This window comes from Aquarana catesbeiana, linkage group LG04 (genome assembly GCF_042186555.1).
Source record: "Aquarana catesbeiana isolate 2022-GZ linkage group LG04, ASM4218655v1, whole genome shotgun sequence".
Taxonomy (NCBI): Eukaryota; Metazoa; Chordata; class Amphibia; order Anura; family Ranidae; genus Aquarana; species Aquarana catesbeiana.
The window spans coordinates 466,168,304-466,180,598 of NC_133327.1; the positions used below are offsets into that span (position 1 = coordinate 466,168,304).

The following is a 12,295-nucleotide window of genomic DNA, read 5'->3' on the forward strand; positions in this document are numbered from 1 at the left end:
CAAAAACTTCTGGAAAAAAATGGACCATTCAAAAGACTCATTATGCCTCATAGATTATACGTTGGGGTGTGTGCTTTCCAAAATGGGGTCATTTTGTAGACAATTCAATTGTCCTGGTGCTCCAGCGCCTTCAAAGGTGTAATAGGTGGTTGAGAAAGGATATGTGCAATTTATGCTTGTAGAACGCCTGAAAGTGCTACTTCAGTGTTGGCCCTTTGTATGCGGCCAGGCTGTGTAAAAGTCTCACACATGTGGTATCGCTATACTCAGGAGGAGTAGCAGAATGTATTTTGGGGTGTAGTTGCAATTATGCATATGCTGTGTGAGAGAAATAACCTGTTAATATGACCAGTTTGTGTATAAAAAAAAAAAAAAAATCTTAATTTTCCCAAGAATTGTGGGAAAAAATGACAGCTTCAAAAAACTCACCATGCCTCTTAGTAAATACATTGGACTGTCTACTTTCCAAAAAGGGGTCATTTGGGGGGTATTTGTACTTTCCTGGCTTGTTAGTGTCTCAAGAAATGAGATAGGCCTTCAGGTGAGATAGTACATCAGGTGTGATCAATTTTCAGTGATTGGCACCATAGTTTGTAGACTCTATAACTTTCACAAAGACCAAATAATAAACATTAATTTGGGTTATTTTTTACCAAAGATATGTAGCAGTATAAATTTTGGCACAAATTTATGAAGAAAAATTACTTGTTTGCAAAATTTTACAATAGAAACTAAAAAAAAAAGTACGTTTTTTTCAAAATGTTCGCAGTTTTTTTGCTTATATCGCAAAAAATGAAAAACACAGTGGTGATTAAATACCACCAAAAGAAAGCTCTATTTGTGAGAAGAAAATGATAAACATTTTGTTTGGATACAGTGTAGTATGACTGAGTAATTGTCAAAGTGTGAGAGAGCTGAAAGCTGAAAATTGGTCTGGGCAGGAAGGTGCGTAAGTGCCTGGTATTGAAGTGGTTAAAGATCTCAGAAGTGGCCACTTTTAAACAACAGCATACTTTTTAATTATACAGAAGTTCTTTAACTGTTTTTACCATATAGCAATGACCAGCTATCTACTGAAGCATTTCTTAGCTTTATTAGATTATTTTCTCAAACAGCAAGAAAAGTATGCCAGATGACATCTTATGCATCACACCACCAGGTCCCTGCCAAATCTTTTCTTGTTTACTTTTCTGATCCTGGGTTAATTTTGTTTCTAAGGCTGGCCAGACATTATAAAATTTTCTTGTACAATTTTCCTTTAGATTTACCGAAAACATATACTATGAGGTCAAACCTAAACACTTAATTTGTATGCAATCAGGCAGACCCTTGCACTACATAGTTGAAGGCAAATCTAAAGGCAATTTAATAAGAAAATTGTATAATGCATAGCCAGCTTTAAAGCACCATTTTCTTACATTTTTGGGCAAGCTCTACTTCTGAGATTAAATAGTTTTGTACACTGGGCCTGCTATACACAACCAAAAAAACTTAAACAAAAGTACACAGAGCATAAGTAGCATGCCCTCCCCCCACCAATCTGCTGCTTTGGATTGTCAAAATAGCAGTCAGATCTTGTAATCCCAAATATGTACAGCAGCTAGCTCTACAGTAGTTACTGCTATCAAAAACATATTTTCTGATCAGTGCTTGTAAACAGTACAGTAGTGTGATAAGAGGTGCAAAGTAAAGCCAGCCATAGACGGATCAAATCTTGGCTGGTCCTGCAATGCAGCCTCAACTGTGCCCATCAATGTTTACAAACACTACCCCATAATGACAACATGAAAGAAGTTTGTTTGAAATCTTTGCAAATTTATTTGAAAAAAAAAATCACATGTACATAAATATTCACAGCCTTTGTGCAATACTTTGTTGAAGCACCTCTCACACCAATTACAGCCTCAAGTCTTTTTGAGTATGATGCTACAAGCTTGGCACAGTTTGGGCAGTTTCTCTCATTATTCTTTACAGGACCTCTCAAGCTCCATCAGCTTGGATGGGGAGCGTCGGTGCACAGCCATTTTAAGATCTCTCCAGAGATGTTCAATCGGGTTTAAGTCTGAGCTCTGGCTGGTCCACTCAAGAAGATTCACAGAGTTGTCCCTTAGCCACTCCTGTTATCTGGGCTGTGGGCTTAGGGTCGTTGTCCAGTTGGAAGTTGAACCTTCGTCCCAGTCTGAGGTCCAGAGCAGGTTTTCATCTAGGATGTCTCTGTATATTGCTGCACTCATCTTTCCCTCAATCCTGACCAGTCTCCCAGTTCCTGCCGCTGAAAAACATCCCCACAGCATGATGCTACCACCACCATGCTTCACTGTAGGGATGGTATTGGCCAGGTGATGAGCGGTGCCTGGTTTCCTCCGGACATGACTCTTGCCATTCAGGGCAAAGAGTTCAATCTTTGTTTCATCAGACCAGAGAATTTTGTTTCTCATGGTCTGAGAGTCCTTCGGGCTGTCATGTGCCTTTTACTGAGGAGTGCCTTTCATCTGGCCACTCCACCACACAGGCCTTCTTGGTGGAGTGCTGCAGAGATGGTTGTCCTTCTGGAAGGTTCTCCTCTCTCCACATAGAAATGCTGGAGCTCTCTCAGAGTGACCGTCGGGTTCTTGGGCACCTCCCTGACTAAGGCCCTTCTCCCCGATCACTCAGTTTGGCCAGACAGCCCGCTCTAGGAAGAGTCCTGGTCGTTCTTAACTTCTTCCATTTACAGATGGAGTCCACTGTGCTCATTAGGACCTTCAATGCTGCAGATACGTTTCTGTACCCTTCCCCCAATCTGTGCCTCGATACATTCCTGTCTCTGAGGTCTACAGACAATTCCTTGGACTTCATGTTTTGGTTTGTGCTCTGACATGCACTGTTAACTGTGGGACCTTATATAGACAAGTGTGTGCCTTTCCAAATCATGTCCAATCAACTGAATTTACCACAGGTGGACTCCAATCAATTTGTAGAAACATCTCAAGGTTGATCAGTGGAAACAGGATGCACCTGAGCTTGATTTTGAGTGTCATGGTAAAGGCTGTAAATACTTATGTACTATACATTTTTTTGATCTTTATTTTTAATAAATTTGCAAAGATTTCAAACAAACTTCTTTCAGATTGTCATTATGGGGTATTGTTTGTAGAATTTTGAGTAAAAAAAAATGGATTTAATCCATTTTGGAATAAGGCTGTACATAGTTACATAGTTGGTGAGGCTGAAAAAAAAGGCACACGTCCATCAAGTCCAACCTGTGTGTGTGCATTTATGTTAATAGTATATTGTATACCCCTGTATGTTGTGGTCGTTAAGGTACCCATCTAATAGTTTTTTGAAGTTATCGATGCTCCTGCTGATACCACTGCTTGTGGAAGAGAATTCCACATCCTTACCGCTCTGACAGTAAAGAACCCTCTACGCAGTTTAAGGTTAAACCACTTCTCTTCTAATTTTAGTGAGTGGCCGCGTGTCTTTTTAAATCCCCTTTCACTGCAAAGTTTTTTTCCCTATGCAAGGGTCACAAGTACGGTATTTGTACATTGATATCATATCCCCCCGTTTCCCTTGTGAAGACTGAGGAGTAGAATATATTCAAAACCTTCACTATCTCTCTGTCTTTTGTAACCAGATTCCCTTCATCATCCCTTATGGGGCCAATATGTTCTGGCTATTTCTTACTATTTATGTACTTAAAGAGTTTCTTGAGATTTTTTTTACTCTCCTCCGCTATGTGCCTTTCGTATTCTATCTTATCCGCCCTGATTGAACCCTTACATTTCTTATTGCATTCTTTGTGAAGCTGGAATGCTGACAATGACCCCTTAGCTTTGTATTTTTTGAAGGCCTTTCCTTTGCTTCTATATGCATTTTTACGTTGGAGTGGAGCCACCCAGGATTTTTATTAGCTCTTTTAAATTTATTTCCCGTTGGAATGCTCTTATTTTTCCTCCGTGTTCTTTGTTTCCTAGGATATTTTCTAGTAAAGAGTGCAGTTTAGGGAAGTTGTTTCTCTTGAAATTCAGTGTCTTTGTATTACCTTTGTGGTTCCTATTTCTGTGATTTATACTGAAACTAATTGACCTGTGGCCGCCGTTTCATAAGTTGCCCCATATTTCCACATCTGCGATCGGGTCTGTATTGTTAGTAATCAGTAGGTCTAGTAACGCATTGTTTCTTGTTGGTGCGTTCACCATCTGACCCATGAAATTGTCCTGCAATATATTTAGGAAATTATATGCCATAGACAAATGCACGGTTCCTTTGGCCCAGTCTATATTTGGATAAATAAAATCCCCCATTATATTGACACTTCCCATCCTTGCCGCCATTCCAAACTGTGATAGGAGGATGTACCTTAACAAAATGTGGAAAAAGTGAAGTGCTGTGAATAGTTTCCAGATGCACTGTATTATCTAACATGATCACAAAGTTGTTGCCGAATAAACAGGTTCTTAGAAAAAATGTATATATTGCTCTCGTCCATATGGGGTACACAGGTGTGAAAGCTGAAGTGGTTAAGACACACACTTAGAGATGAGCCCCAAACTCCACAAACACTTTCCAGTGAGCGCATCTCTGTGGATAAAAACTAACTTTCACCAGAAAGCTAGAGAAATTATGAATTGTTGGGGCGGAAGGGGCAGGCAGAGATGGTGCAATTTATTTTTCCAGATAAGCCCTCTGTTTTCAAATATAATGAATGTTAAAAAAGAAGCGATTCTCAAATTATGGCATTTTATTTGACAGACGTATTATTACATTTTTACAGTATAGTACAGGATTGCCACCTATATGACTTTTAATATTGTAAGCCTTATTATAAAGGTACAAGGCATTTTTCTAACTTTCCAAAATCTGATGGTCCAGCAAAACATTTGTGCTAAAATAAGTATATTATATAACAGAAAAGGTGTAAATATAACAGCAAAATAGGTAAAAAAACAAATACGCAATTTAAGATTTACAATTTTAAAAGGAAATAAACAAATCAACTTAGTTTGGAAAAAGTTATTAATGGCTAAAAAAACAGACATAAAATAAACTAGTGTAAATTTTGTATTAACAATGTTTTGATTATAATTCCAGCAATTAATGCACAAATACCAAAGTCACAAATTTACAGTGGGGTAATGGATCATGGCATATACAAATTATGTTTAATGATTAGAACTATTTTACTCTATAAATATTTTACTGGCTTCTTTTTGTGGCAATAGACCAAATTTGCCTTTGATTTTTTTTTTTAATTCAAAAGGCAGCAAAAAAGGTCAAAAATATTTATAAGGGACAGAACATAAAACTAGACTAAGATCACAGGCCTTGTACAATTTTGTTTACCATAAAATTTCTCAAAAATTACCAGTTACATATTTAAAGTGGAGTTCCACCCACTTTTACAACTCTTCAGCATCCCTCACTAAACTGTGCACTGTAAACGAATTGGATATTTTTTTTTTCTCAGCACCTACTGTATTCATTTTTCACTTCCTCCTCCCTGGCCGTGGCCCATCGCATCATTTCCTGTTTGCAATGCCTTCTGGGAAGGGGCTGCAACTTCCTCTGACACTGCCGTTACTATGGAAACCTGACCTGAAACCTATTACACTGCTTGTGCTGCACTGAGCATGTGCGAGATCTGCAAGGATGAGATCCAGGAAGAAATACAGTCTGGCTTCAGATGCCCACGCTTAAGATGGCCACAGCCTGCTGCAAGTTTATAAAATAACAAACTACTGCTATAAACTAACAGAACAGACCTTAGTTTACAGACTAACTTTACTAGAATACATTAAGCTTGTGTATTATAGGGGTATTTTTATTTAAAAAGTATAATTTCGGCCGGAACACCACTTTAAAATCACCAGAATATTCTTTCAGTTGGCAATTTAAACAAGTCATGATGTTGATTGAAGCTGATTGGATGAGATATTAACAGACATTTGCTCCTATCCATCATAGTTGTTTTTAGTAAGCCATTTCTTGAACCTTATATAGAGCATATGGATCCTTCATTAACCATTAGCAATAGCCAAATGACGGGTACAACACGGAAGGGTCTGTGAACGCCGGGTCCAGATCGGGGTAAAGGGCCAATGACAGCAGCCCAATGATGGCGCGACCACTTGTTAACAAACCGGCGCATGTCTGGTTCAGCTCTCTCCTCACACCGATTGGTACAGCATGTGAGGAGAGATGGGAACCAGTGCAGCAGTGCGAGTGGGCTAGATCTGAGTGTCCAAAGCGTTGATCTGTGCCCATTTATGCCTCTCCCGTGCTCATCCATACCTCATTCGTGCCCATCCATGCCACAGCAGTGCCCATCTGTGCCTCATCAGTGCTCATCCCAGCCAATTCATGCCTCATCAGTGCTCATCCATGCTCCACCAGTACTCATCCGTGCCACATCAGTACTTATCCATGCCATATCAGTACTCATCCATGCCACATCAGTACTCATCCATGCCACATCAGTGCACATCCGGGCCTCACCCGTGCCACATCAGTGCTCAACTTTGCCATATTAATGCCACATCAGTGTTCATCCATGCCACATCAGTACTCATCCGTGCCACATCCACGCCACATCAGTACTTATTCGTGCCACATTCATGCCACATCAGTAGTCATCTGTGCCACATCAGTGCTCATCCATGCCACATCAGTGCTCATCCGTGCCACATCAGTGCTCATGTGTGCCACATTAGTGCTCATCCGTAATACATCAGTACTCATCCATGCCACATCAGTACTCATCCGTGCCACATTCATGCCACATCAGTGCTCATCCGTGCCACATCAGTGCTCATCCATGCCACATCAGTGCTCATCCGTGCCACAACCATGCTCATCCGTGACTCATCCATGCCACATCAGTGCTCACCTGTGACTCATCCATGCCACACCCGTGCTCATCTGTGTCACATCGGTGCTCATCCATGCCACTACAATGCCTATCAGTGCCTCTACAGTGCCCATCAGTGCCTCTACAGTGCCCATCAGTGCCTCTAGAGTGCCCATCAGTGCTAATACAGTGCCACTACAGTGCTCATCAGTGCCACTACAGTGCTCATCAGTGCCACTACAGTGCTCATCAGTGCCACTACAGTGCCTCACAAAATTATATAATAGGTAGTCAGGAAATTAGATGTGTAATTTATGTCCCTAGAACCCCTGACGGTGCTCCCTGTATGTTGCCAGTCTGTGAAAAAGTCTCATATGTGGTATTGCCATACACAGGAGTAGCAGCAGAATGTGTTTTGGGGTGTAGTTGCAAGTATGCATATGCCATGTGAGAGAAATAACCTGTAATATGACAATTTTGTGAAAAAAAAATCTTAATTTTGCAAAGAATTGTGGGAAAAATTTACAATGTCAAAAAACTCACCATGCCTCTTACTAAATACCTACTTTCCAAAAAGGGGTCATTTGGGGGGTATTTGTACTGTCCTGGCTTGTTAGTCTGTACATACATTATACAATTTTCCTTTAGATTTACCAAAACCATATAATATGAGGTCAAGCCTAAACATTTTCAATGTGTATGCAGTCAGGCAGGCAGGCCCTTGCACTACATAGTTGAAGTTAAATCTAAAGAAAATTTAATAAGAAAATTGTATAGTGTATGGCCAGCCTTATGGCCCGTACACATGATCCGAATATCGTACGATTTCGCTTAATAGTCGCAAGTAGAAGTTGAATAGCTATAAAGTCACAAAAATTCTCGTACGACAGAAAAAAAATCGGAAGTGATGTCATGTGTTGTAATGTATTTGTACTGAATTTTCGGACGACAACCATACTGACTGAATGAAAATCGTATGATCTGGAATTGTACGAGGAAAATTTTTGTGCATGCCCGATCGAATAAGATCAGATGAATGATCGTGATCAGCTGTCGAAAGTAGTGTACACACGATCCGAAAATCGTACGATCCTTCCTCGGACGACCGTTTTCGTACGATATTCGGATCGTGTGTACGGGCCATTAGTGTCTCAAGAAATGAGATAGGCCATCAGTACATCAGGTGTGATCAATTTTCAGTGATTGGCACCATAGCTTTAGTCTCTATAACTTTCACAAAGACCAAATATACACTGATTTTGGTTATTTTTTTACCAAAGATATGTAGCAGTATAAATTTTGGCCAAATAATATAAAGAAAAATTACTAATTTGCAAAATGTTGTAACAGAAATGAAGAAAAATAATTTTTTTTACAAAATTTTCACAAAAAATAAAAAACCCAGTGGTGATTCAATACCACCAAAAGAAAGCTCCGTTTGTGTGAAAAAAGGGACAAAAATGTCAAATTGGTACAGTGTTGCATGGCTGACTAATTGTCATTCAAATTGTGAGAGCACTGAAAGCTGAAAATTGGCCTGTTAGGAAGGGGGTATAAGAGCCCAGTGGGCAAGTGGTTAAAGGTATAATCTGGTCATGCTATATACTGTAGTCTATGTGCTATAAATGGCACAGTAAGAAAATCAAATCCATAAAATTATCACTTAAAACCACATTTGGTTCACACAATGTATAAACACAACTTTTCCCCAAAGTGTCACAATGTCAGGACATAGAAAAAAAGTGTTAATTTTAAAGCGAGCAAGATGAATAAAATCTGTAAACCTGAAAGCATGTTTCTTTTGATGTGGAAATAATAACTCTTTCAAACCAATACATTCTGTTATGCAATAATATCACTGGAAAAAGTAAAACACAACGCAATTCCACTTTTGTGGGGGGGAAAAATAGCAAATAGAGAAAAAATAATATAGCACATATAATTGTGACACTAATCATATTGTAATTGAATGTTTTTAAAAATTACCTTTCCTTTTCAATCTGCAACTCTGTAATTTTCTGAGAGTGCATTGCAATATGGCTACCTAGGGTTGTTCTGTACACAGTATGTACTGACCACTCCCAAGAAACATAATTTCCTGCTTGTGTGAGTGGCTCACAATTTTTCCCAGAAATCTGCACTAAGATACAAGTTAGATTTCATGCATTAACTGCAACTAAAATGTAATTTTTGGAGAGATACTTTCAATAGGAACCCGTCTAAAGGGATGCAGGCCCAGCAGACTTCCTCATTAGTGCCCTGCTGCTGTCACACCTGACAATTATGAAACCACTCCCATTAGACCCACTCAGAACAGAGGCAGAGAAAAACACACATGTATTTTTTCAGCATAACAAAAGGTAGGAATCTGCAACAAAGTTTGTTATACTCCTTGCAATGTACATAGCTCACCGAGGGGAGTGTTTTTTCCCAACAAAAGTGGAGTTACACTTTAATTAGTGAGTAAACATATAGAAGTGTCTAGAAGAGTGTATATGCCTATGACATAGACAAAAACATTTATGACTGACTGGCGTTTATAGAGCTACAATTACTTTATTTTGAAAAACGCCTCTTCTTACGGCTTACAAATATCTTTGTCAAGTGGGCCTAATTATTTTAGGGAAACCTAAAGAAATAAATGCATCAGTACATTAGTGGTATCAGTAGTATTTTGTACTGCACAAACTAATTACAAATAAATGACACCCTCATTGAGAATTCCACTGTAACTAATATCTGCAAATAATTTGTCCTAATAACCTGTTATATGCAGTAGAAAGGAGTATTCTTACTTCCTAGCAGACTTTTATGTACAGGTACTATCCTCACTGTCACCAATTACACAAATCAGACCTCCATTTTTCATTGTCACAGTGCAACTGCTCTGCATGCAAGCAAAATCAGTGGCATGATTGCTGCAACAAAAAAAAAAAGGAGTTTGTATGTCAAGCACTTTCTAAAGTATCCTCATAATACATAATTCTCACAATACAAACAGTAAAATGTTTTGCTTTCACAGTGGAAAGTATCAGAAGCTAAAGCACAACTTAGATTAGTAGTAAATGATTATTGCTTAAAGAAAAGCAGTTTAATTGTACTTCATCAAAAGCACACTTAAGGGCATGGACAAAACATCAAAATGCAATACAAAATAGTGCCCATCTGTTTTTGTGTTACTGTGCAGTATAAAAATAAGTTCATGACCTCAAGAAGTTGAACTACAGTGAATGCAAAGTGTTCTGACAAGTCCCTCTGTCACCTGCATTCAACTACCACTGCATTCTGTGATGAGGTTGAAAGTGATGGCTCTGCTAAGGTCAACATAACAGCTGCAGTAACAGAATTTGAAGATGGCGACATTGTGGAGAGGACTGCACCTGTAAAAAAAAACAAAAACAAAAAAACACATATTAGCAACTCTAAAGGAAATTAAATATTATACAGGGTTTATATCATCTAACAGTTTCTGCAGTGCTTTAAAAATAAATGCAGGTGGTACAGTTATAATACAATTCAATACTGGAGGTTAAGAAGGCCCTGTTTTTGAGGGATTATAATCTAAAGGGATGGGCAAGTGATACAAAATACGTTAACTGTAACGGATGATCTGATGGAGAAAGTAAAGTGGTGGTAAAGGAACTAGAAAGTAGGGTGTCGAGTAGAGTGGAGAGCAGAGAGGATGGTTTTTATGATATTTTGAGATAAGGCTGGTAGCTTGGGGTAGAGTTTTGGATGGCTTTGTATGTTATCATTTTGAATTGTATTTGTTAGGTGAGAAGAAGCCAGTGGAAAGACTAATGCCGTTCACACACGAGCGGACTTTCCGGCATACTTGGTCCGGTGGACAATCCGAACGTGTGTAGGCTTCGGCGGACTTTTTTTTCCCAGAAATCCGCCGGACCTAGATTTGAAACATGTTTTAAATCTTTCCGTCGGACTCCGTTCCTGACGAAAAGCCCGTTCGTCTGTATGCTGGTCCGACGGAAAGCCCGTTCGTCTGTATGCTGGTCCGACGGACCAGATACGACGCAGGGATGGTATTGCATCTCGCGCTCGCTGCAATAGGAAAAACAAATTTTCCTATTGAGGCGAGCGCGAGGCATACCCGGTGACCACGCCCCCTAAAATGTCACAGTCCCAGCATGCTCAGGGACTGTGACATCATAAGGGGGCGGGGTCTCCGCCTATATAAGTCACAGCGGAGCGCTCAGAGAGCAGTCCAGCCGGACAGACCGTCGTGTCAACATCTGGAGAAGAGAAGAGGGAAGAAGCCAAGAAGACAAGAAGCCAGAAGTCCGGGCCTCCGCTGGCAAAAGAGCGGCATCAAGACAGCGGAGGAACCGGCAGAAGAACTGGAACACCGGGAGAAGAGGCCAGAGAGAGCGGAGAACAACCAACCAGACGCCGGGAGAAGAGGAACCGGAGGGACCCCCGAAGCCAGAGGAAGACCCCCCCCGGAGCTGTCTAATAAATTATTTAAAAAACCTGTGTAGTGTGTTCTATTATTGACACTTTTTCCCTAGGTAAATGGGTAAGGGTACCATGTACCCAATACTCATTCACATAGGGTGGGGGGCCGGGATCTGGGGGCCCTCTTATTATAGGGGGATCCCGGATTCCGATAAGCCCCCCGCCCGCAGACCCCGACAACCAACGGCCAGGGTTGTCGGGAAGAGGCCCTTGTCCTCATCAACATTCGGACAAGGTGCTTTGGGGTGGGGGGGGGGGGCCTGCAGGGCGCCCCCTTCCCCCAAAGCACCCACCCCCCATGTTGATGAGGACAAGGGCCTCTTCCCAACAACCTTGGCTGCTCGCTCGTCCCCACCCCCTTTCCTGACCGGCCGGGCTGCGTGCTCGGATCGGGGTCTGGTATGGATTTTAGGGGGGACCCCACGCCTTTTTTTCGGCGTAGGGGGTTCCCTTTATAATCCATACCAGACTTAAGGGCCTGGTTTTCTAGTCCCGTCGTACCAGAGTCACGTTCAAAATGAACGGACTTGGCCGTGTGTGGGCAAGTCCGTTCATTCTGAAAGTCCGCCGTAACTCCGGCGAAAGTCCGTTGGAAAGACGGGCGGACCTAGCCTGCCGGAAAGTCCGGTCGTGTGTAGGCAAGTCCGTCCGTTCAGGTAGTCCGCCGGAAAGTCCGGCGGAAAGACCGTCGGACCAAGTCTGCTTGAAAGTCCGATCGTGTGTACGAGGCATTAGGCTCCTTTTACACGGGGGCGGTTTGCAGGCGCTATTGCACTAAAAATAGCTCCTGCAAACCGACCTGAAACTGCCGCTGCTGTGTCTCCAGTGTGAAAGCCTGAGGGCTTTCACACTGGAGCGGTGCGCTGGCAGGAGGGAAAAATACTCCTGCAAACAGCATCTTTGGAGCGGTGAAGGAGCACCGCTCCTGCCCATTGAAATCAATGGGGCAGTGCGGCTATACCGCCGGCATAGTGCCGCTGTAGCGGCGTT

At 41.3% G+C, this 12,295-nt stretch overlaps 1 protein-coding gene across 8 annotated transcripts in view; it reads right to left on the bottom strand.

Moving 5' to 3' along the window:
- Positions 1 to 4,705: 4,705 nt before the first annotated feature.
- Positions 4,706 to 12,295, bottom strand: part of ARID4B (AT-rich interaction domain 4B) — a 1,373,103-nt gene continuing 1,365,513 nt past the window's right edge. For all 8 annotated transcript variants that reach the window (XM_073627572.1, XM_073627571.1, XM_073627570.1 and 5 more), the window contains one exon: positions 4,706 to 10,212. In XM_073627572.1, coding sequence (XP_073483673.1) covers positions 10,091 to 10,212 — 122 coding nt within the window. In that variant the 3' untranslated portion in view covers positions 4,706 to 10,090. The remainder of the gene's footprint in view (positions 10,213 to 12,295) is intronic.